The sequence below is a fragment of the Papilio polytes genome, unplaced genomic scaffold (genome assembly GCF_000836215.1).
Source record: "Papilio polytes unplaced genomic scaffold, Ppol_1.0 DF822289.1, whole genome shotgun sequence".
NCBI classification, from domain to species: Eukaryota; Metazoa; Arthropoda; class Insecta; order Lepidoptera; family Papilionidae; genus Papilio; species Papilio polytes.
Genome location: NW_013526915.1, coordinates 903,023 through 930,828, shown reverse-complemented (window position 1 = coordinate 930,828; position 27,806 = coordinate 903,023). Strand labels below are relative to the sequence as shown.

The 27,806-nt window shown below is 31.7% G+C and overlaps 2 protein-coding genes across 2 annotated transcripts in view; both read right to left on the bottom strand.

Annotated features, from left to right (window-relative positions):
• Nucleotides 1-21,772, bottom strand: part of LOC106106175 (deleted in malignant brain tumors 1 protein-like) — a 169,750-nt gene extending 147,978 nt beyond the window's left edge. The window contains exon 1 of the mRNA XM_013286721.1: nt 21,729-21,772. The gene's annotated coding sequence lies outside the window, so the exon portion shown is untranslated. The remainder of the gene's footprint in view (nt 1-21,728) is intronic.
• Nucleotides 21,773-24,666: 2,894 nt separating this feature from the next.
• Nucleotides 24,667-27,806, bottom strand: part of LOC106106174 (NADP-dependent malic enzyme-like) — a 7,306-nt gene continuing 4,166 nt past the window's right edge. The window contains exons 9-14 of the mRNA XM_013286720.1: nt 27,501-27,643; nt 26,961-27,131; nt 26,416-26,539; nt 25,923-26,082; nt 25,080-25,145; nt 24,667-24,774 (exon numbers count right to left, since the gene is read on the bottom strand). Of these exons, the coding sequence (XP_013142174.1) occupies nt 25,115-25,145; nt 25,923-26,082; nt 26,416-26,539; nt 26,961-27,131; nt 27,501-27,643 (629 nt within the window). The 3' untranslated portion in view covers nt 24,667-24,774; nt 25,080-25,114. The remainder of the gene's footprint in view (nt 24,775-25,079; nt 25,146-25,922; nt 26,083-26,415; nt 26,540-26,960; nt 27,132-27,500; nt 27,644-27,806) is intronic.

Below are 27,806 nucleotides of genomic sequence, written 5' to 3'. Positions count from 1 at the left end.
GTATAGTTTCATAGGAATTAAAGTGCGACTAAACAGTTGTGCGATAGTTTAGACAAAGAAATGCGCGCGCTCTTAAATATTAAAATTGTAGAATTTTATAAAATCAAGGGCACTCTCAACTCTCCCAAAAAGTGACTCTTAACGTGGTCTTGATGTACCCCATAGTCCGTGGAACACAGAAATTATGTTATCACAATTGAAGTAGCTGGCAGTTCCTACTATAGTGATATTGAAAAAAAATATAAAACAGCCTGGGAATCATTTCAGAAACCGAGAGCTAGTAAAAAATTAAAATAATATTTTAAGGCACTATTTTGAGTGTATATTTAGCCATACATAACTGAAAATCCATATAAAACGTCCCTTGTCACGCAAAGACCTTCATAATGTGTATGAACAATGTTTAAGCCGATACAAACTGAATAATTAACTTGGTTTACAAACAGGAAAGTTGATTTTTATCAATGAAAATTCTAAACATAACAAAATACATGCACAATATAAAAGTATCATAAAGACAAACGCATCAAATTATTTTAAGCTAGCTGTTGCTCGCGACTTCGCCTGCGTAAAATAAAAAAATGTAGCCTATGTTACTCACAAATAAATGACCTTTCTAATGGTGAAAGAATTTTTGTAATCGGCCCCATGGTTTTCATGAATCGAATACATACAAAAATCCAAAAGTACGAATCATTCCTCTTTATAATACTCATATTAGTATAGAATAATCTTAATGTGGCGGAATACTGAAACGAATCAAGAACACTTCGCTTCACGCCGCTCAAAATCTGACAGACGTGCTAATGGAATTTGGAATTTCAGCTCGATCTTATCATTTATGACTCTCTTTGATATATAAATGTGATCTCAGTATTCTGTTGTAAATAAATTTATTTATCACAAACTCAAGTTCTGTGTGAAGTTCTATTTAATCTGTCAAATTCACACAATCACTGAGTACCACAGCAAAAGCAAAATACGTTGCTTGAATTCCACTTATCCCTTTGAAAATAATTGAACTGAAAGATTCGTCATTTTCATTTGTTTTAAATCAACATTAACCATCTATGTTTTCGAGTTGAAGTAAATCACACGAAACGTATTAAAAGCGCCTATGATACTTTTAGATGTAATGCTGTTAAAATATTAATGTATGTGATCCATATAATTCAGTTTGAAATAAGAGTCTATAATATTTAAAAAAAGAAATTACAACGGCAATGGAATTCAACGGTTAGTACCATATAGAATTAACCGTATTACGTTTACACTGTAATCTAAAAGTGTGAGGGTAACGAATGTAAAGTGAGCAAGAGATTTATATGCTTGTGTAAAACACACTTGTAATCTCTGCTTACTAATTCAAGTCACGAGCATGTATTTATAATTACATCCACGGTAGAATTATTTATAACTAGCTTTTGCCCGCGACTCCACTCGCGTGGAATAAAAAAGTTAGTAGCCTCTGTATTCTTCCAGGGCTAGCTCTACATCTATGGCAAGTTTTATCGGGATCCGTTTAGCCATTTAGGCGGTAAAATCATCTATCGATCCCGCATTAATACAAGTACTAGCTGTTGCTCGCGACTTCGCCCGCGTAATATTAAAAAAATATGTAGCCTGTTACTCACTGATAACGCTAACGGTGAAAGAATTTTAGAAATCGGAGCAGTAGTTTTTAAGTTATTTCATTACATACAAAAATACAAATCTTTCGTCTTTTTATAATATTAGTAAAGAAGATAAAACTCAACGAGTACACTGTACTGAAGTACTAGTAATTTTATCGACATAAATATAATTATTATATTTCATATATGCACCTTAATTGTAATAAAATATATTTTAATTGCCGAAACCTGTACACCTGTTTCATAACTGTTGTTTTCACATAGAATGAGAGAAATGACAATATTATGTTGATGCACATGTATTCCAGCAATGGAAACTCATTTACACTTTTATAGTACAACATGCAATAACGGTGCAATTTTACTGTTTATATGACTCACTTGATATATGACAAACTGTATCACCGCTTACTATGGCATCAAAAAAGTGTGTAAATGTTACATAAAGAAATTATTTGACGTTACGATATATAACATAGTATAGTTAATAAAATAATATACTTAATATATTATCTAGAAATATCTGTTTCTTTTTTAAAAATAAAAGTTAGGAAAGGTTTATTTCATGTTTTTGAGATAAAAATTAGATATAAGTAAACTAACTTCTAAGTAGACAGTTACATCAAGATTTTGACTATTAATATAATAATGGTAAAGTAAAAGAATAATATATTTCTACACTTGGGCCTATCTGTTTAATTATATTTAATTAATAATATAAATTATATAATATGAATATTAACATTACACATTAAGTTCTTACCTTTGCTTTATAACACATTAAAGTAGGTTAACATCAGTACTATTTAGTCACAACGTGTATTTTTCTCACTTAATACATTTAAAATACACTAACAGTTATAAAAATAATATAATGCAAGCACAGCAAGTTTAATAATAAAAGAAATTGAATAATTTTACACTCGAAAAGTTACTTTGCCGCGTATGACCGCGTAGCAAGTCTACAGCGTAGAGGACCGTTCGCGCGTAGAGGCCGCGTAGCACTGAATGAAATGGATTCACAGCTCTAGCCATTAGTAGGCTTTTTCAGCACTTAAGGTTTTTCCTTTGAGCTACGTAATGAAGGTCGTCCACTACTTGGGGGCTATTAAGCGTTAACACTTATCATCGTTGAAATATAAAAATAAATATGCATGATTTTGAAAAGTGACATTATTTCGAACCCTTTAATTTTTAATAAGACAAATAAATGTTTTATGTGTAAACAATTTAGTAAAATTAAGCTGTAATTATCGCTATAGATATACTATTGCTAGAAAACATTCTCATTAGAGTTTTAAATATTGGGGTTACATTTTAAATTGAAAAAAAGCTATTTATTGTCTCTAACATACAAATACAAAAGTACATCAGATATGATACGTAGAAATAAATATGTAGCACTAGTTCATACATATTTTACAACTATCGAACGTCTACGAAGGCCGTGTAAACATATCAAATACAAAAGTAGTTTGTGTTCCCGCCTAAATCAATACATCGAGTGTTCTTTCCACATCAGAATGTTACATTAACTCGTAATATTTCCTGCACATTAAATCACTAACAAAAATAAATCCAAAATAGCCAAATAGGTTTTTACAATTTTTCATTATACATGAGTCTTCCTAGTTGATGAAGTTAGTTAAAACATAACAATAGAGACTAATGCAAACTTTATTATGTAAAAATGACATCGCATATCACCAAAACTCAACAATTTTATATCTAATCAAAACATTTTCTATTTAATAGTACAACACTAACCTAGTTATGTGCTTTCATGTATTTCACACGAGGGCGACAATTGTAAAGCAGAGCAATACAATGACGGCCATACTGCTGTAGTTACTGATAGAACATAGTTTGCAATGGTTACATATTCAAACATTCACACGACGGCGACAATTGTAAAGCAGAGCATGACCACGACGGCCATACTGCTGCTGTTGCTGACAGAACATAGTTTGCAGGTAGTTACAAGTTCACGCTGTCCTAAGACAGGACAGTGTTTGAACTGTTCTGTCGTCGTGTGAAACTAGCATGTTGCCCGCTACTGCCCCGTCACGCACACAACAAACCTTCTAATTAATTTAATACAAGCTTAATTATTATAAAGGTGACATGCCACGTAGAAATTATGAAGCTTGTGTTGTTATAATACTGAGAACCTAGCTACAGCAATATGTAATAATGGAATTTATTATTATCTTGGTATGTTAAAATCTCTAACTAAATTGTTACAACACTTTAATCTAGGTCTGTATAATTTTTAGTTAGAAATCGCTATTTTATTTAGTGCTATCTAAATAAAATAGCGATTTCTAAGAAAACAAAAAACTGTCGTAACATTTTATTCCACACTAACCATTAGGATAGTTAAATTTGACAATTCATTAAATTTTAACATTATTCGTTCCGTTTGTTTGCGAACTCCTGTTCACTTGCAACTGTTCCATTCAATATCTCCCTCGGGAGCTTTTGTCTTTGCCTAATTGCTCTTATTATTAAGACGACAAAACAATACAATTCTATTTTATGTTTTGTATTTCCTAAACGATTCCGGTAAATCTTTTGTTTCAAACGTCATTACTTATTGATTAAAATTATGTCCTCGTCAAGTGATTTCGCTATATAGCAATAAAATGTCCCTTCCCGCTTTCTGTCTGTATGCTTTTAAACTACGTAACGTACTTTATTCGTTATTTTCAAATAGACAACGATTCAAGAGGAGGTTTATATAAATAATACTTGTAAAATATAGTTAAAAAATTCTCGTCATCCAAGAGATTTCTAATGTGATGTAAATAAACCTACTTTCGTATAAACATTGGACCCGTGCGAAGCCGGGGCGGGTTGCTAGTACAATGTAAAAAGTAGTTATGTAAGTACATGTTTTAAAATGTTTAGTTTCCATTACTTCGTAAATAACTGAAGATTTGTAGCTATTTAATGAGAAAAGGAAGAAATTAAAACTTACCTGTTTTAAAAAAATAAATATTTTACTAGTCATATAAATGTTTTAAAAATTTTATAGTTATTAACCAAAAAGTTGTAATTACAATTCTTATTACGAGGCTTTCTCACGACAGTCTCAATCATTTTTGTAATTGCCACAGAAAAACTAAGGGTTCGTAAAATTATTATTCTTTGCTCACTCGTTTAATGCTAATGAAATTAGTTGTTGACCTTTGTTAAAAAGTTCGATCCTTCGCTTCAATGAGTTGAAACGAAATTTTATTATTTCTAAAAAGTAAAATAATATACCTTTAAATTAATATCGATATATTATATTAAAGTGATACTTTACGAGAGTATTTCTTTAATTCAGGTAAAAAATATTCATGTCATTTTTTATATGTTCAAGCCTTCCTGCTATTTTATGGTCATTACAAATTATATTTATTATAATTTTTATCCAAAATAATTAGCTTTTCCTGTTCGCAAATTTTGGTGTTAACTAAAGGATAAAAAGATAAAATTAATATATTCCATAGTATCGATCAGTTGACCAATGTCTTCCGAATTTTAAATTATTTCAACTAATCTTCACATGTGACATGAGGATAAGCTACCGTAAACCTAATAGCTTTTAGGATGCCGGCAGCTGTTAGCGAAACATTCTATTTTCATTTCTTTTTTTTCTGAAGTTAAGATTCTATATAGTGTTTATAGTTTAACTGTTTACCGCAACTTCGTCCGCGGAATTAAAAAAAAATCATATAAAGCAGCTTATGCGCTAGTACTATTCTATAAAAATTACCTGCTAACAAACATGGTTTATTGATCTAAGTATTCGCGTTTAAAAGTAGGTTTAGAAACTTGTGATATTTCTGTAATTCAGGTGTAAATTTCGGTCTAAACATTGTAAAAATATGAAATAAAAAATGTGTCAGGAGAACGACAGGATGGTAAAAAGCTGTAAAAATACCTAGCGTTTGCTCTCGTCTTCGTTCGAGCCGAAATATATTATTTAAAATAAAACCTATGTTACTCAGTGATGCCGTAGCTATTGGTGAAAGAATGTTTGAAATCGGTCAGGTAGTTTTTGAGTCATTTTAATACAAACAAAAATACAAATCTCATTTTTAATATTACTTGTAGAATAGATTTAGTTTATACAGATTACTAATCATAAAAAAATAAAAGGTGTTCATAAAAGTGATTGCAATGTATAACATCGATGGCAGCGGTCCAGTGTAAGGAGGAACATCTGGTAAGCCGCGCGGCGCCAAACATTCTCAGTTGGATATCGAGCTGATAACCGATACCCGGTAACCGATAACCGGTACGCCAAACCGCAGCACGGATCTAACAGATCTTAAACTTCAAACTTACAGCATATACATGTCTCGTAAATTCTCTTTTAATATTGTACATTTAAAATCTCATTTTATAAATCTTATTTAAACAAACTAGCTGTTGCTAGCGACTTCGTTCGCTTGAAATTAAAAATAATTAAAAATCTACCCTACGTTACTCACTGGTAATATAGCTTATTAACGGTAAAAGAATTTTTGAAATCGGACTAGTTATTTTTAAATTATTTCAATACACACAATAATACAAATATTTCCTCTTTATAATATCAATATAGATTAGTATTGTTGTATGTTAATGTATGTAAACAGTAAATTAAATGTGAACACACAAATAAATAAACTTGCAAAAATGTATGTTAAATCGAATGAAACAATTTAATATTTGCAGTAATAAATTCAATTGTGGTCATTCCCTAATTACAAGTTAATATCCGTCCCGTTACAATCCATTGGTTTCCAATCCGCGGTTTTAGTTTTAATGAACCGTTTAACATTTAAAATGTCCAGCGACAGTGCATTTTCAGGCTGACCGAGCTGTCACAGGTATGAACATCGTAGAACAAGAGATTATAGTACAAATTTAAATGATTTTTTGTGTCAGTTATACTATTTTTAAAATTAGCTACTTTAAGAAAAAAGCAATATATTTTATAAATTTTATGGCATATAGATCTATAGAAATCAAAGTCCGTCAACAATTTTCTTTTTTAACTATAAATAAAACTCGGATGATTTCTAAAAAGGACATAGAATGTAAAGAAAACAAGAGTGACTTTTAAATATAAATAACCTTTTTTAAATTTAGCAACAAGTATTTCGTAACTCTGAGAATTTCCGGTCTCCGTTAATCGGAGAGGTATAAAGGAATTCAAAAAAATATAATCGAAAAATGGAAATATCTACAGACCTTTAAATTTTACTACATAAGCCGGAGTCTAGCAGTACTATACTATACAAGTACAGTTTCGGCTGACACTTGTATACAATACTATGTACTTATGTTACTGTCCCTGATCAAAGAGAACGAAACTGATAACACTATCACGGCAGTTCTACGGTTTTATTAACACTTTAGTCCATTGGTTGGTAAGCGAGCAAGAAATTGAAAGAAATATTCATACTTGGTTATATAATTTAATAAAATATCCCCGCACTGAATACATTGCAGTAACAAAACATTCTGCTTCACATTTCATTACGGACTAGTGAATAGAAACATGAGAGTGCTTAGCGAATACAGACTAATGTAAGTTACAAAATACGCTTGTTCACATTCATATGAAATCAAAACCACACTTTTTTATTTTATTACACACGTAAATTATTTTTTAATTGAACTAGGAAATTTTATTACATAAAATCAAGTGATCATGATGTAATCATATAATCATACTTCATACTAATATTATAAATGCGAAAGTTTAGATGGATGGATGTTTTAGAGTTTGTAGTCTAAACTGTTAAACGGATTTCAATGAAATTTGGTATAGATATAGATGATGGTCTACAAGAACACATAGACTACTCACTTTTGTTTTTTTAATACCACTTGGAGTCGCGGGCGAAATACAGTTCAAATATAACAAATTTCTGTTATCCACAACTCTGCCTAAAAATCTTATTTAGTAGCCTATGTATACTTTTAGAACACGTTCTACTCCCAGACTTTCATGCAGATTGACGCAGCCGTCCAGTTACGTGGAAATCTTTTGCCATAGGAAAAAACAGTTTTCGTTAAAATTGGAAGCAATAAATTGCTGCAGAATACTGAAATTCGTTCTTAAAGGAACTGCAAATTGAATTTGAATGAAATAAAAATGTGTAGTAATTTCCATGTTGTGCACAGTACGAGTATGTAACATGTACTGAACACAAATTGTAGTTTAAATTTCACCCGACGTGCGGCAGCGCGGTAAATCACATATCACCTCAATGTCTGCCGCCGCTAGATCTAAATGTAAAAGATTCCGAATAAAGATTTAAGAAATGGGAATCGAATGACTTTGCTATTCCAATATGTTTAACCTTTGAAAAATAATACTTTTTTATTGCCACAGCTGATTTTCAATGTATTTTATATGTTTCCTTTCAATAATAAAGTTAGTAACAATATCGAAAGCTTTTTTTAGGATATAAGGAGTCAACGAGCGGCCAACTGCATCCGGCCCAATGGCAAAGCGATCGTTGCCCATAGACATCCACAGTTGCAGATGCGTTGCCTACCCTTAATCGACGATAAAGAGACGCACATAAACAGGATGTTTCCCTGTCCTATGAGTCTCTTCCGCCGTTAAATCTACTTTTCCTTCCCATCCTTTCCTCTTAAGAAAAGGGTAGAAAGGAAAAGAGACTGTAATAGACTTCTATTTATATTATGACAGTCATCCAATTATGTTTAAAAAAGTTATCTAGATGAACTCAATCATGTAATTAAACGTGACATTTTCTTTTTTAATAAATAGTTTTAAAGGTACCGTTGACATGGCCCTACAAAAAGTATCTTTTTTCGTCGTGTTCGTTTCACGGGAGCTTCGCGACAGTTATAAGTTTGCTCTTTTTGTTTGCAGCGCTGTACAACGCTGAATAAACATTCCCTGAGCTATTTTAAAGCGCTTCAAAGTTTCAGTTTCATGAGAACTTTAAGCTCGGGCTTGTTATACGAAAAAACTTCGTAGAATATCGATGCAAATGTTTTTAGCTAGTGTTTGTCGAGAATCCTAGTGATACCAGCTTAGTGTTTTATTTCAAACTTAACGATTAAAAAGTTTACCTAATACCTATTTAAATTAACCATGAGTTGTAAAATAGTTTTCTTTTTAAATATATTGTCCTTATGATTAACAACGGCAACTTAAATCTCCCGAAATGTTTAAGATTAAGTCAAATGCGTCGATCTTAACATCACTGTATTACAGAATAACACTGTTTAAATGCTTTTTAACCGTGAATATCTGCAGTCGAAATCGAAACACAATATCATTCCCATCTCTCTCAAAAGCAAAGGCAACATGGTTATTTTTTGTATAGGTAACATTGAATAAACAAAAAATGTATTAGCACTATAGTTTGGTTCAAAAAAGCTATATGCAACACGCGGCTTGTTAGCGAAGGCATCATTGTAATCGGTTGTAGAGATCAATCAAGGCAGATGTAAGCCAGATTTGCGAGGGCGTGTTGTTTGTCCGGTGACGACAGGCCGTGACAACTACTGACCCGCTTCAAACATGCATCCACTGTGTATGTGTCTAGCTGTAATGTAAAGACGGTAAATACATAGACTGGAGATTGAAAAACAATATAGAGTTGGTCATATTGCTTCTCTATTAGAAATTGCACTGTTAAAATATATTAAATTGTCCCAACATATGCAATCCAGCTCAAGAAGCGGTGGCAATGGTTTAAAAACTCAATCTCGCTTCCATACATAATAATATTTACATAAAAAAGCATGTCATAAAGTATATGTTTCTTATGGATTAATAGAGTTTTTTTAATCCCCAATTCCAAGCCAAACTTTTCTTTAACAAAGATGTAGCTAAATAAGTCAACATTCAGTGAGCGTGATAATTCGAAATTACACAAAATTCAACTACATTGTAAACACTAAGGGAAACAAATCCTTTGTTGTCTGTTAACGAAATGCAAATAAGACTACTTTTAAAGTATAAAAATAGTAAAAAAGAAAATAATGTAGCTTTATTTTGGGAGTTGAACAATGAATGCAGAAGAAAACTTAGTATGTGAGAGCGCAGTTTATTTGCTTGAATCTTAATATTTTATTACGAATAGTTATTACTCATATACTCATATGTTTAACATATATTTTTTATTCAATATCATCAAGGCTACAAAATCCAACTATCTAAAAATCTAAAACTTATTTGCATAAAATAACAACAACGAAAATAAGTTTTATGTTGAAAGCTCCCTTGGCGAGCTTTTGGCGTGTAATTTGTGCTTGTGTACATACATAAACACAAATTACACGCTAAAGAACAGCATACTAAAAGTATAAACATGCAATTAATGTTTTGCACTTTGATAGTATAAAAATGAACAACTTTATGCAGACATAATCTTTGTTTTCAAATTAAACTGCGAGTATTTTACATACTGTTCAAAATCGAAAAAAAAACATACCCTTCGATGTCTTTAAGTGAAATTAAAAAAAAAGCAAATTCATGTGCTGTACAGAGAGCGTCGGTAGCTCAGTGGTTTAAACACTTGACTTGCAATCTACAGGTCTTGGGTTCGAATCCCGCTGTACCAATGTGATTTTCAATTTTTCGAATTCATATGTACATAATTTACACGACGTTCTTACGGTGAAGGAAAACATCGTGATGCAACCTGCATATATCGGCGAAGAAATTCAAAGATATGTGTGAAGTCAACCAACCCGCAGGTGGCCAGCATGATTGACTATGGCCTAGTCACCCCTTAATAGGGTAGGCTCCGAGCCCCTTGGTGGGGACGTATAGTGAGCTGGTGATGATGATGTCCTGTATAATTAAACAAAATGAACGCTCTCATCTTTCGATATGGTAAAGTCTTGAAAATAGATTATTTCTATACTATTATAATAAAGCGTAAACACACACTTCTTTGTTACCTAATATGTCAGCAATTACGGCATATTTTTAAATATTTTTTTTTAGTATAAAGCCCTACACTTACGTCACGCTTTAGGCTATATATTTTCACGCTATTAAACTTAGGGGGTAAATAATTTGGATATAAGCCCTAATGTGGGAAAGAGACCATAAGTTGCTGCCAACATCAAGGAAGCAAGATTGCCAAGCTTTGCCATGTCATGTCATTTTGACATTTGTTATTGATCATTTGACAAATGTAAAAAATAAAATTACATTTACATAATTTCATGCGGGTGAAGCCGCAGGGAACAGCTAGTATAAGCATAATGGTCGTATTTTTCAATAGACAAAACACTAGTTATATAAATTAGAATTTCGAATTTCCAATCGAATAAACTCAATCTAACTCCATTGTTGTAGACACAAAATTATCATAGAAATAGATATGTTAATATCCATGATATATGTGAACTGGTGTTCCGTATGACGCATCTAATGCACGCATAAATATATTTGCAATGCAATACCTATAAATTATGCAAAAATGAATTCATGGAAAGTGAATTGTATAATTGAACGATTGATTTAAACATTGGTTTTATGGTAATTCATAAATTCTTTTATTTCCACATCAAATACAAAAATATCACAACTTATAGAACTATGGTTTTTTACAAAAGTGTGTTCTTGGTGTAGATATTTTTATAGATTAGTTACTTATAAGAAAATAAGTAGATCAGTTCAATTTCGTCCTGTTCATAATTAAAATATCCCGAACGCAAAGATATCTTGATAACAAAAAACGAGTCAAACATCTCCTCACGTTTTACGTCGGGAATCAATATAGATTCCCGCTGACGGTTAAAAGTGGAAATTCCTAAGACATCAATTCTCGCTGCAACTCCTCTTGAATATTAAAGAGTTCCTTACATTTGGTATGCGAAAAGACCAACATTCGCTAACAAAAAGATCCTAATTCGTTTAAAAAATAAGCTAAGTGACATCCTTAAACCGAATCGTAAACATCCCTAATTAATTATACGATCATACATGGGTTTAGCTTTAGTTTAACAAGAGAAAGTTTGTCGACTCGATTGTCTTTTGCTTTTTAAATAGAAGACGTTGCGCTAGGCCTGTTCGTCTTCACTACCAGCATAATTAATTTTCAGTAAACAGGTAACAGGTTTCTGATATGTTGCTGGCGTAAATTGTATCTGTCTCTAGTTGGAGAAGTGCATCGGTTGCTTCATTAAAGTCGAGTGCAAAATCAAATTAGCCAAATGGCTGCGGCCGGATTAGACTGTTAAGTGCTTACGTCACCCGCGGCATCTGCTTTAGGGAATTAGTTATGTGCAAATAAGCATTAGAACATGTTTAAAATTTTTTACCGATAGTCGACTATCACTTTTCAATCCGAATAGATACATAATGTCAGTAAATTTATATTGTAAGTACTTAAATGCTATTTAACTATGATATGTACAATCAAAGCATTTAAATATATAAGTTAGATGAAAATGAAAAGAAAAGTCCTACCAAATTTGTAGTAATCACTAGCATGTATAAACTTTTACTTTTAATCAAAGAAGTTTAAATTTCAGTTTTGTTGCAATAGTTTTATGTAGAGTACATTTGAAATTATATGTTTATCGCTTGTATAGCATCTGTTTACGTGCTTCATGTAATGCAATGTTTGCGTTAGTGGAATTGCTTAGTTGAGCGCAATTAGCTGTAAATACAATCGCATTAATCAGCTATAATCTACGATCACAGATTGAATCCTGCAGATGATTACTGTACGTTATGAAAGTTGATAACGAAATTAAAAGAATTCACTTCCAAATATGTCGTGGAGGCGTTCAAATCAAGAGTCAAACGGTACTTATCAAGGTAGCGTAGAATCATTGTGAACAAAATGTTTTAATTATTTTGAAATTTATTTGATAGCTTATAGGTTAAACATTTAAATTTTATTAGAATAAATAATCAAAATTTATGGTTTATCGAAGCTAAACAATTTTACACTTAAAATTAATAAATCATATTGTGGTTGTAGTAATTACAACTTAATAAAGCCTGCATTAAAGTCAATTAGTTTGTACGTGATTTAAATTTGATTATCAATTTGAAAATACATTTGTAATCCAATTGATTTTTCATCAAAAGAGATTATTTGTTGAGAATGATGTGAGTGCTTATTGTCTTGAACATTTATCTCTACAGAATTCTCTATTTCTTAATATAAAGTGTTCACTAAAGATAGAAAAAATGAGCATCAAGTAACCTTCTTTTAGAAGGTTTATATACTTTTATATTCTTATTGAAGGTTAACTTTCTTTGATATATACCAATATCTTAAGTATAAGCTACTTAGTTAGGAACAAAATATCTTGCCGAATTACCCGGTAATGAAATTACCAAAGCTACATGTTCCAGTAATTTTATTACCGTGTCAATTTTAATTTCGTTTCTTATTCTATTACATTTGCAGTAGCTAATTTAAAAGTCACTTTAAACACGAGCTCTAATGCACTCGAAGATTCAATCAGCGAACAGAGATTATTGCCAGTTACCGCAAGTGTATGCTTAACTAATTGGCCTCTGAGCAACTTAACCGTAGTAAACACTACAAATTAGGTTACCGATAGTAACCATTATCATAGTATTATAGCGTAGATTATAAACGCTAAACCGAGCTCTCTTGAAATTTAATAATAGTTAACTACATTTAGTAAACATACTATGTTGAAATATAATTACGAGTACATATTGAGATAATGCTTTCAATTTTCACATTTCTAGAATTTAACTCCGAAATGTTTCATACTTTGATTACTCTGAGGGATTTTTTAGTATTATAGTTCCGCACTCGGAGTTGTTAAGTAGTCACTAAGGAAACATCTTTGTTTAGATTAAGTACAAGATATTTATACTTAAGACTTTCAATTCGAGAGTAAAACTGCAAACTCCTTCATAGGAGTGTTTCTCTTTTAAAATGTAGGCCGAACGTCGATATTGAAATAAAAATAAAAAACGCTAAATCTGGGGAATCCTTGAGTAAATAAAATGTATTTTAAAATAGATCGAACAATTCAAAACATTGTATGAGCATTTTCGTTACCTTTGCGAGATCAAAGACTTTAAAGTGCAAAAGCGTGTCGAAGTTGTGTAAAACCTAACTCCCGTTCGCTTGTTTAATACTTTCTATTTTTGGACGGGTATTTTTGTACATTTTCATATGTACGAAACATAAGATGGTCTAAAATATTTTTTTTTCGTTAATAATTTTCAGATGTTGAGGCTTCAATAAGTACAAAAGAATGTATCCTCAAACATCCGAAGATCTGTTTTTATTGTATATATTTTTTTATAACATAAGGTGGCAAACGAGCAAGAAGCCACCAAAATTCGCAAAACTAGCGGAGCAACCGCTGCCCATAGACATTTGAAATAGCGGATGCGTTGCCGACCCTTAATCGACGTAGGAGGAGATGCCTATAAAGAGGATATTTCGACTTCCTATGCGTCTCCCGCACCATCATATCCAAGTTCCCTTCCCATCCTTTTACAAAAAAGGGTGGGAAGGAAAAGGGACTTCCGGCACCACACTTTTCAGACAAAACGTGGTATTTCACCAGGCGAGCCGATCCATTCGTGCGAAGATATTAAAGCGGGCTCTACCAATGTTATTGTCAATTCTTAATTAACATTTAGTAACACAGTAAAATCAGGAATAGTCCAGCGCACATTGTACATCGATCGTATATTCGGCGAGAGTGTCATGTTTTGGTTCGGAGTCTGTGTAAATCTGTGCTCGCTTGTGCCGTGTGTGTTTAGCAATGTAAACATTTACCGCGTCAGCCCGACTTAATGACGACCTGTTAATCGTGCTTATCTCAAATGGTACTTTGTTATATTGTCAGATAAAACCTTAAAGGCGCATTTAAAAATGTAACTAGGAAACCAAAACGCGTACACACTTTTAGTACGAGCAAACTAAATACATATATTTACTAAGCAAAAACGAAAAGATAAATTAACTAAAAAATATGTTTTACTTAAGTAAACATTAACCAAACGGGTTTAATTTCAAACAGTAGGTAGGTTTTGGTGAAATATTTTATATCTAAATAAATGCGGAGTCTGTTAAAATCCTAACGCAAAATTCGTACGTAAAAGTTTAACTAAACTCAGTTTCATCTTTTAACTTTTAGCAAATGCAAATATTTTTATAGAGTCACAAAGTTGCATAATCATACTACTAAAATGGATTTAAATTGATAAATGTAAAAAAACTACATTATGAAATTCATACATTTAATATAAAAAAGTATTTTAAACTGAGCAGAAATGTACTTGTGTGATATACAAATAATTATTGATATATTCATTATCATCATCATCACCAGCACTATACGTCCCCACTGAGGGGATCTCTGAGACTATTCTAAGTTTGAGGTGACTAGACCATAGTCAACTACGCAGGCTCAGGACGGATTATTGTTAATATATTGAGGGAAATGAAATCAAGCGATGAAACATTTTACGAAGTGTAATCCAGTTTCGGTTCAATATGCATATCGCTATGGTCAACGTCACTCACTCGTAAGTCGATGCGCGATGTGGCTTCCGGTCCAGACCATAAATTGCAAATTGCGAAATAACTAAAGTTCTCGAAAAGTGTACATTTTCACTATTTTAGTAGTAAGTTAAGTTAAGTTAAGAGTATTGCGCGAACACCGCATAGTTTACTTCATTCAATTACAAATTTCTATTATAAATGCGAAAGTTTAGATGGATGGATGTTTGTTAGATTTTATAGCCTCAACGGCTGATCAGATTTCGATGAAATTTGGCAGAGACGTAGAGGATAGTCTGGAAGAACATATAGGCTACTCAGTTTTGATTTTTTGTTAATTCCACGCGGACGTAGTCGTGGGCGAAATCTAGTTAATAAAATGGAATTATCGGACTTGAATGGCGTCAGTCCCGTGTCTAATATTTATGTAACTTCCTCTTGAAATACTTTAATATACAAAACACTATTTATGTTTGCAGTGAGGTTTTAAGATACTTATAAGCTATTAGGATTAGTTTAAACCGTTACGTATTGATATGATAGCACGTTCACTAATAAATTATTTCATAAATCTATCAACTAAAGTAGAAATAAATCAATCTTTGTAAATTAATATTGATTGCAAACAATATTTCCTATTTTTAATCAGATTTGAGCTGTAAACTTTGTTAATCATATTAAAACTAGCTTTGACTCCTGACGAACGCGCCTAGTACTAAATATAGCCAGACAATGTGCAGTGATAATGTAGCTTTCTATTATCACAAGATTTTTCGAAATAGGTCCGGTAATTTTAGAGTTTATTCGTAGTTATACAATAAACATAGCACTAAACTTCAAATTAATATTAATATTGCCCTCAAATCAATCTTTAATCCCAACTTCGATGATCACGAGTATTTCATTATTTGTAGCTTTTGTATAACTGTGCTTGAAATAAAAAAATACAATTTTCTCATTTACCGCCATAAATGACATTCATGTTTATAACTCCATTCAACTTTTATTATATTGTTTTCCGCCTTCATTCTCGTAAATTGGCATTTTCGCGTTTACCATTAAAACCTTTTTTGCAGTTGACGCTTCCGTTGTAACATTCTATTGTTTGTCTCTGCTTTAATTTGGAAGCAATGCTTTCACGTAGATTAGGACGGCATCCCGCGTGCAATATTCAAAACCTCGGTGCAATTTTTGTTGCGGTTTCGCTGAATGTAGATCGTTATTAAACTAAAATTGCACAGTCATGCACGATATCGTTTGTCAACTCTGTGTATCCACTACTGAAATGCTTGTATAGAAACATGTTTTTCTCTTTATTATTCACATTTGGAACGGAAACATGTTTTGTTACAAATGTTACGGAAGTAGAATTTTAGGGTTATATGTACAGTTTAAAATGATCTCGTTTAACTGTCAACTGCGTCATCATTTTTTTTATTAAGTATTTTGTTTTTATATGGCCATAAATGCGCAGTTCAATTAGTCCAAAAAGTCTTTATACGGAATTTCGGGACTCCCCGTATACTAACAATGATGTAAACCATCTTGCGGGGACTTAGTTGACGAGTATAACGACTACTAAAATGGTTTTCGCATGCGAGCATTATAGCGTGAAGAGGAAACTACGTTATGGCCTTTTTTCATTCACCTGCCAGTTTTCTCAAGATCATGAGCAATGAACGATTGCGAAAGTCAGCGGTTGGGATAGTTCCAAACATTTCAGTGGAACACCCCGGATGCTGTAAAAAAAAATAGACGTCTAAAGAAGGGTTCAAGGTCTTGTATAACTTTTAAACTTTCGAATTCTCAAAAGACTGAAATTAATGTTTTATTGTGGTAATGTTCTTTGTAAATATACATTGAATGCAAACAACTCACTGGCATTTTCTTTTTAATTATCTTTTTTATATGAAAAACTTCACCGATTTAATTTTCATGTATTAGATTGTCGTGTTCATTTTTTTTGTTTATTGCTACAATTTAACATCACTATCTTGTATCCAGACGTCAATGCACCTTACAAATGTTAGACAGTTAACAGCTTCAGTAAATGCTTCGTAGAATTCCTCAGGAAATTAATAGTCAGTGGCCCGGAAGAATTCTACAGACGTGAAGTCGCGCTTTGTCTTCGTCGTTTAATCGTTGAACTGTTATATTTAATACAGACGAATTCTATCACAATACCTAACAAAGGTGTAGCAATATTTCTCCTATTTGTTAATACAGATAAATAACGACTAAAAGAATAACAAAATCATTCGTAAACGAGAGATTTTTATGGACTGAAGATGTGTTTGATCTATGTATGTTATGATAAAATTACTAAGTTTTTTTGTGATTTTTTTTTTACTTTTCTGGTTAAAGTAAACAATGAAACGCATTATCATTTCGAAGAGAAACAAAGGGATGCGCTTTCTTCACAAAATGTGTTCTATAAAAGAAACAATTCCGAGACCGTAGAAGCCAAAGCACTTTGTACAGCATTCATTGTCTTTAGACTTCAAAAGTTTACTTTGTTCATTCAAATTATAGTTTTAATTTTATTTTTTGAATGAAATTAAAATCATCGAAATAAAAAATTAACAAATTTATAGGTTAACACTTTTATCAAATTATAAGTAAAATATTAAATCACTCTTTTTTAGAATTTTTATTTACGGTTTTAATAAACACATTAGTGCAAAACAGTCATCAGACAGCGCTGTCATATTTGGTTTTTAAATTGAAATTGATGGTTTTTGATTTGATTTCCCCCGTTCAGTATTCATACAAAGCACTAAGCGTAAATTGAATTTTAGATTTGAACCAACATCACCGGAAGCCAGCAAAAATTACATTCTATCACACATTGCCTTGCCTTTGTTTGGATATTTTGAATTTGACATGACAATTTTTAATCTCATTCTCATTTTTGAACTTCCATTGTAATATTTTTTGACTGAAAATATACTATCAGGTTTTTGATCAAGGCAATTGCAAAAAATGACATTTTTTCTTTTTTTATTAAATAACCGCGTATACCACACTCTTATACGTACGTACATAAAATTAAGATTTAAAACATCGAAAACAATTAAATATGAACTACTATATTTATAATGTAATTTTTGATATATGTGTTTTTTTATTAAAGTTTTTTTTTTATCAAAATTAAAGGTTTTTAATTTACAAATAAGTTACTCTAGAAGAATGATGATGGATGTGTTATACGAGTATATCTATTAAATACCCTTGTGTGTTTGTCTTGCTTCTCCTGTCCCACAGGGTAGCCTGGAAGAGATCGCTCTTAGCGATAAGGACACCCTTGCGCAAATCTAGTATTACTTAATTTAAGCTTTCTTGTATTATATGTACAAAAGTATTAAATAAATGATCCGTTATAACGTTATATTGATAAACGTTTTGTAGACAACAGAATAACACAGAAGTGCCAACTATTCATATTTCACTCGATAAAGTGGATTTGTATTCGACTAGATTCTAACTACAAAGCTGTGTCATAATTTTCCAGTTTAAGTTGTATATTTGAACTTTAGTTTAGTTGTGCAAACTTATAATAGGATACTGTTGGATATAACGTTACATATAGTTAACATTAGGAAAATACAAAACTCAAATGCTGTAGAAACAGTAATAAAACTAAAGTCGTTTTTTATTGTTGTACTAATATAAAAATAAGTAGCTTATGTATTCTTCCAGACTATCCTCTATATCTATGCCAAATTTCATAGAGATCCGTTTAGCAGTTTAGGCTACAAACTCTAACAAACATCCATCCATCTAAAGTTTCGCATTTTTAATATTAGTAAGATTATTTTACTAATAAAAAATACATTCCCCTCATGAGTATCCACTCTATATATTAGATACTCTTACAATCAGTTTGTGAGCTTCTCTCAGAAAAACACATCCTAAAAAGTCCTCCATTTCATAGACAAAGCAATGGAGTAAACTATATAAACAAAAGACGGCCGATGTCATTGTCAAACACACACATTGGAGTCGCTCTCTATTAACTAGAATTCCTTTCATTCGTTATCTTGGAAGTTTCTATAGCGTAATTTGATGTTCCATACGCAGTAATATTACAAATATCTATTATTATAAAGAAGAAAGGTTTGTATTTTATTTATTAAAATAACTCCAAAACTACTGCACAGATTAAAAAACTCTCTCACTATTAAGAAGCTATGTTATCACTGAGTAATATAGGGTGTACATTTACTCTTTTTTTAAATTCACGCGAGCGAATTCGCGAGCAACAGCTAGGTGTTATAATAAATGAACAATAAAGTATTAAATTTTACTATATTTAAACTACCTCATGACAGTAAAAAAAGTCACTTATGATGTATTCGAATTTAATAGTTAATAAGGTGCTTTTGATTTAGTCGTATATCCGTTTACCGATCAATCGTACCAATGGGATACTTCTCCATTGCCACTTGATCAGTATCGCTCCAACGAGAAACACCAATAAATCGTAATAAACGACAATAGAGCAATTAAAAATGTCCATTCATCAGCTCTGTGTATTTAGAATTTGAAAATAGTTCTAATTTCATTCTCCAAAACAAGCGATAGTAAAATCCTTTGTGTCGTGTTAACGAATTGCAAATACATCGACACAATTGTCAAAGGAAGGAAACAGATTTAGTGTTCTCTTGAATTATACCCGAAATACGATTTTATACTTGAAGTTCCGACGTTAAATTGGATTAAGTTCTACCAGATTTTAGATTTATAGTAGAATTAATAAATAAAACGAAGACTTTACATTAAAGTAGCTATTAAAATAGACAATAAAATTAAGAATTAAATAATTACGCTTTTAAAACCACGCTCCATCTATATCTATACTATTATAATAAAGCGTAAACACACACTTCTTTGTTGCCTAAGATGTCAGCAATTACAACATATTTTTGAATAATTATCATTATAATAAAAAGCCCTACACTTACGTCACGCTTTAGGCTATATATTTTCACGACATTAAACTTAGGCGGGTAAATATTTTGGATAAAAACCCCAATGTGGGAAAGAGACCATAAGTTGCTGCCAACATCAAGGAAGCGAAATTGCTATCATGTCATGAAATTGACAAATGTAATCAATAAAACAATTTTCATAATTTCATGCGAATGGGAACAGCTATCTTGATAAATAGTGAATCAAATATACAATTTATATACATAATAGTGGTATGTAAGAATAAGAGTTTTTTGCTACAGTTGCTTCTAATGGCGCGCATACGCCTTAAGTTTATAGTCGGCACATTATGTTACATTTTACACACATAAAATGAAATGATATTATGATGATGCAATGCACTAAACTCTGCCGCTACATTTAAAAATATGAGCACAATTTTTTTTAAATAATTACTTCATAATAGCATTGCGTATTGAAAACATAACGCTAAAGTTATATAGGGAATCAACATCTAAATTGAATGGTAAGGCTGAATTGTTCTGCATACAATCTGGATTGAAATGGATAAGGACTAATATAGTCACAGCAAGCCTATCGTAGACAAAAGAAGACAATCTTTCAAAAGTCCACTAGATTATGTCAACGTGGGATCTATCAGGGAGTCTTATGTAAAACTGTGTCTTACGTAAAAAACAATTGCATATTATTAATACTTTTTTTTAAATGATAGTCGAAGTTCTCGAATGTTCCCGCTGTGTTCTTATCGGCGTGAAATCGATATGCAGATTGAATATCGATACAGAATTAACATCGCAGCGTCCGGCGGTTAATATTTAGCCGCTTAGGTCTGCCCCGGAGAATACTGCCGTTTATGTCATATATTTCAAACATATTGAAGTTTAATAATAATCACGTAAACCAAACAGAATTATTTAGTAGAAAACAAATGAATACTTCTTTAAAAATACTTTTGTAACATTATACTATATCCTTCTTAATGTGACATCTTTTGAAGGTCGGGGATCATTAGGGTTATTTATCGGAATCGCGATTTTGAAAACCGAACTGGTATTTTCCCGAACCACTGGCGCATTGTGCCAGGATAGTCTTCTTCGATATTTCATATTAATATTAATTACTCATTTAAAACCTACGTAAGTTTAAAACGAAAATGTTTCAAATACTGTAAACGTTTTTATTAGTCACACATGATTACAAATGTTTTAATATATTGTCTGTTTTGCTTGCTCGCTCTTCGACCAGTGTGTAGTAATTGTATTGTGTATACAATTGTACCTATGTATGTAACACAGATCCAGTGTTTGTAGGGCTCGTAACATCTGGCGACGTGTTTACGGTCAGGTTATTGTGTCCGAGTGTACACGATACCGGTACTTTGAAGCCACAGTAAATACCCACACCTTGACTAAACTATCCACAACTGTTTAATCTTGCTTTGATTCCTGAGCTTATATGGAGGTATACTATACTTACTATTCGATTTTTTGTTATGCAACTAAACAAGTTGCATTGACTGCGAAACAATCGACAATCGCACCACAGTTTAGGCAAAGTATCTGTTCCGTTTACTAATGTCTTATTTCAAAACACGAATAGATGGAGTTTTATAAAATTCATATTTACAAAGGTTACAAATACTTACTATATTCTTAGATGCCTCGACACAAAACTCCCTGTAAAATATAGACGGACGGCCAACAATACTTGTAAATTACTTTAAAACACACAAACTGAACAATGTGACAACACAAATATATCCAACGTTTCGTTATGACGACTAGTAAAACACTAAGCTTGTTGGCGACTGAACGCCGATACTGCGATTGAGCGCCCGAGCCACTCCTTGCCATGTATTTTATAAAACTACCCCCCACTATTCTTTTCGTTTCCTAATAATATTGTTTTAAATAAAGATAAACAGTAAATAACACTGATTATCGAATAACTTTTAAGAATATATCAAAATAAAAAGCTAACAATACGTTATGATAATATCAAAGTAGTGTGTGCAAATTTCATTGTATCCCAATTAACTAAATAGATTAATTGCTCATTTGACTTCAAATTATAATATACTTAATAGAACGTGTTACAATTATTCTTTGGAACATAAAACCTATAAGAACATAGCTACATAAGGTGTATAATTCTAAATCTGGTCACTTCTCAAAACTATTATGAAACAAAAATTTTCCTCAAACGATACTATTCAATTTTACTAATTTTATACGCTGTCGTTATATAATTTCCATATTAATCAGTTCGAGTTAATAGTAAATCTAGAGCAAAAGAAAGCATTGTCAGAAACAAAGAGAAACATTACGTCAAGAACAATAAAAGTAAAAGCAAATATAAAATGCGATGTTTTAAGAATTAAATTCTTAATAAAGTTCTTTTATACATTTCAAATATTAGGATATCACATAGGTAAATTAATATTTTGTTCAATTCTTACTAATATAAATGCGAAAGGTTATATGGATGGATATTTGTTAGACTATGTAACCTAAACTGCTGAACGGATCTCGATGAAATTTGGCGTAGTTGTAGAGGATAGTCTGGTAGAACACATAGCTTACTTAATTTTTTTTAATACTACGTAGACGGAATCGCGGGCAAAGGTTAGTTGAATTAATAAATCTTTTCAACAAATGCAGACATAAATCTGTTTGGACGTCTTTGGGTGAGAATCAATATAGATTGTAATTCAGGGTCTAATACCGGAACTCCTGTCACATCAATTCTCATGCACCTCGCACTGAATAATAAAGATTTACTTGAAGTACGGACACCTGCTAATACCTCGATAGAAGGAAATTTACGTTGAAAATAGGGAAATAACTTAATAAGAATGAATTTTACAATCTAATTTAGATGATACATATTGGTAGAATTATAATATCGATATAAAGAGTAATGATTTTTCATTCATTGACATAACTAAAATTTAAATTTTATGAAAAGTATGCGCTTTATTTTAGTTTAGATATGCACAATTTATTTTGAAAAGAAAATATTACATTGTGCAACCGATGTAAAAACAATAGGTAACATTTAAAAAAACAATTCATATACCTGTAAATTATACTATTACATGTTTACAAAAAAATACGTGATTTAAATAATAATATAATTGCAATTTTATACTGTAATAACAAGTGTTTGAGCAAGAATATTTCGAAAATTGTCATCCAATAGTCTTAAGAGCATCCGTGAGATTCTCACATTTAAAATTGTCTCTGGACAAACGGTCTTAAGCCCTAAAAGTGCACAGATAAAAAAAGACTGCAACATTCAACGTTTCGCAGGTAATCTGAGCCGTGAGGCTTTTAAAGTTTTTTGAATAAGAAACTTCAAAGCGCTTTGAAATAGCTCAGGGAGTGTTTATTCAAGGAAGTACACAAGCACAAAGGAAAAATGAGCAACTAATAACAACGCCTTGAAATGAACAAAACTTCTAAAACAATCTTACTAATATTATATAGATAGATGGATGATTGTAGCCTAAACTGCTAAACGGATCTGAAAGAAAATTGAAGATGGAAAGCAGTCTGAAAGAACACATAGGCTACTTACTGTTATTTTAAATTCCACGTAGACGCAGTCGCGTGCGAGTCAGTAATATATACAGTATTAATAACTATGTTCTCTAAAATATGGTTGTTTGGAAATCCTCACTAGATTATAAATTCGCAATAAACCTTCCCTTTTTTGCTTCATATAAGAATGCAATGCAATTTTTAATTTTTCTAAACTAATATCATAATGAGGAAAAATTTGTATTTTTAATTTATTTTACTATTAGAAAGATAATTTATCTGTTAGTAACATTGGCTATGTTTTCTTTATTATTTTTTAATTTCCCACGAAATAAGTTGCGAGAAATAGCTATTAGAAGAAATATAAGTAATTTATTATTAACCATAGATTCTAGAAGGGTATGGATACGTCAGTAAAGACTTTAGACGATCGTTCGTTACCGCCTAGACGAAATTAGATAGCTAGAATAGATATTTTCAATATCATGCCTGATTAAAATTTTCCAATTAACTGGTTCGTTTAATTTGAAAGTTCATGGCCGCGGTAGCAACTGCGCTGTAAGTGAAATAACATTTTGTGTGGCAAAGTTCCAGTGCAGCCGAGCATCTGTCGGCTATCGGCCGGATATTGAGCCCACTGACCGGCTTCAAATATTTACTTAACACGTGTGCAACTAAATTGTATTTAATACCAACATTTAAATATACAAGTCGTATATCTGTCAAATATTTTTTAAATATTAAATTTTATGTTTTTTTTTGTTCGTATTTTATGTTCAAGTGTATTATGTTCAATGTGTTTTTGAGCTGATTAAATGTTTATTATTATTAAATAGATGACACTTTGGTCCGACCACTGATCTGTATAAATGGATCGGGGTCTTCCATTGAAAAAACTTTTGGTTCTTAGCGACTTAAGTGCGTTTTAATGTTAATGCTAATTCTATCTTTATTATTAGTTCAAATTCTCAGAAAATTTATAGAAATGAAAAATAAAAAACTCTATATCATGTAAACATTATTCAATAAATAATATTAAAACAACTAAATATAAATTGTTTTTAAATAAAAAGTGGAAAAAATTAAACGTAAGTCAATAGACAACGAAAATAGCCCACCAAACGAAAATATCTCATTCGGGTAGTAACTCTGAAATAAAAATGAATTTCTTGTAACATCACGGACAATCTTTCAGACAAGACAAGACAGACTAAGTTTTTTTTTAAATCTTACTTCTTACTAATATTACAAATGCGAAAATTTGGATGGATGGATATTTGTTAGAGTTTGTAGCCATAATCTAAAAGGATCTCGATGAAATTTGATATAGAAGTAGAGGATAGTCTAGAAGATCACGTAGGCTACTCATATTTGCTTGTTTTTAATGTTACGCGGACGGAGTCGCGGGGAAAAGCTACTTAAATAAAATGTAATATTTAAAATATAAGTATTACCTTTAAATCCGATTAGTTTGAATTGCTTCTTAACGTTATTTTTCTGGTGGAGGCATATGTGATACTCTGCAAATAAACAAAAATAGTCATTACCTACGAATTAATTATCTAAATTTATTTTGAAAAAATACTACAATAAGAATGTAGGAATGGGGACAAATAAAAAAAAGATATTGCAAATGGTCAATACGTGTCCCCAGTATGACCTGTATTTGCCACTTTATATTATAAAAAAATGACTTAGTGAATCCATTTCCATTGCTAATTGTTTTTTAAGGAGAAAGTTACAAAAAAATATAAAAACTTTCACCATATTGCAACAACATATGTAACTAATTTCATTGTGTACTTAATAAAGTGGTATAATAAAGAATTCGATTGCACCCCAAAACATATTCACAATAAATAATACAAGCACAAAATTAACAATAAGAAACCTTTTTTTAAATTCTGTACATTCTAATAGTAGGAATATATAACCTTACTAGCTGTTGCTCGCAACTTTGCCCGCGTAGCATTAAAAAAATAATAATAAAAGCAGCCTGTTACTCACAGATAAATCACCTTACAATCACCAGTTTTTGAGTTATTTATAATACATACAAAAATACAAATCTTTCCGCTTTATAATATTAGTAAAGATAAAGATTATTGTAGATAAATATGTTACTTCTTACTAACATAAATACAAAAGTTTGAATGGATATTTGTTATTAAATCTCGAAAACGGCTTAACGAATTTAAATTTGGCACAGATAGAACATAATCTAAAACAAGACATAGTTTTTTTTTTTAATTTCATGCGGAAGAAGTCGTTAACAGAAGCTAAAATAAAATACTCACCGCTCTGTTTGATAGACCTCTTTAATTGATCGCGTTTTAATTTCCGGCAGGGGAGGATGTGTGTAAGTGATCGGCAGATTGCATTCGTAGCCGAAATTGAACAATTGCGACTTGATGTGACACTTCAAGTCTTGCGGCCTCGGGTACAGAGATGCCAGTTCTGGAAATATTACAAACTGTCTAATAATTTACACATATGTTTTTGGACATTTTAGGAAGTATACATATAGATTTGTAAGTTTTAAAAGCACTTTATGAGTTAAAATAATTGTTTAATCGCAAGTTGATTCCTATGAGCTTATATGGAGGTTCGTTACTCGATTTCTAGTTGTGCAACTAAACAGTTGAATTGGCTATGAAACAATCGACAATCTACAGTTGTGCGATAGTTTAGTCAAAGGTGAGCGCTCTAATAACAAAAAAAAATCTCTTTACTATTTACATGTACTCAAGCTTAAGTGTTAACATTTTAACAATAAGGAAAGAAACGCACTTGCTGTATAACACATTTTACAAACTTCGACAGCAATAGATAAAGACACAGATTGTATTTGTTGCAGCGGCGGATAGAGACGTCCGACAGACAAGTCTTCTTCCGTCACAAAATTTGCTAACGTCTGTAAAAGATTTCTTTTTAGTGTATAGGGTACCTATACATGTTATTAGAGTACAAATTGGTTAACATTGATATTACAAGAAGTTGTAATACATAACACTCTAAAGTTATGTAAATTAAAAAATATTGTCGGGCCAATGGGAAATAAAATCCCCTTTGAGTCGATTGATCGGTTGACCGATAGACCTAATGGGAAACTTTATATTACTTATTATTCTTCAATCTTACTACCTTAAACATAAAGTTACTTAAAGTTTGGATGGATATTTGTTAGAGTTCGAAGCCTAAACTGCTAAGATCACGATGACAGATGTAAAGCATAATCCGGAAGAACGCATAAGCTACTTTCTTTCTTTTAAATTCCAGGTAGACGGATTCGCGGGCGATAGCTAGTATAAAATGATTTAATCAATTTGACCCACCTGAGCTGCAGTTAGAAACATTTCATCAGTTATTTTATACGCTCTAACAACAATCACACCGAGAGCTAAACCGGGAAATATATAAGCGTTGTTTCCTTGACCCGTGTGATATTTCTTCCCTTGATAATCAACCGGAGGGAACGGAGATCCAGACACGAACAAACATTTACCCTTAAAATGTAAGCAACTTTAATAATATTAAAACGCACATGAAAACATCATATGAAATATCCTTGATTTGATAAATCTTTAAACGATCTACTTTTTGTATTAAAACAGACTTGTAAAGACCGTAACAGGAAACGTAGAAATCTCAGTGAAGGAGTGTTAAAATGTTTTTAGTGTATAAGGTGGCAACAAGCGAACGGCCACCTGAAGTCTCGGCGACGCGAAGCGACCGCTACCCATAGAAAGCCCCAATTTTTCCTTTCGCATATAAGAAAGGGTTGAGAAGGGAAAGGTATCTAGGATTATAGATATTGAACTCAAGATAGGTAAGTGAATGTTCATTTATGTTAAAGAAAACTTTTTCACACTTACGTTCGTATTGTCGTATGCTTGTTGTGCGGTACATTCCGCGCTAGTGGTGGGATTCGATAGTGCAAATATGATCGGTATTTCCGCATTCTGTGCCATTTGTTTCAGTATTGCAGGTGTGAACGCACCGCCGACAGTTGAACAACCTAACACGTATACGATATTATTGTTAACGAATATAATACCTATGAAAACGAAAGACGAAGGTAAAGATACAGTACAATCCACGTAAATGTATAGAACCAAATAAGTGAATAATCATACCATAGGCATCAGCAATAGCAGATGCGTCGCCTACCCTTTATCGAC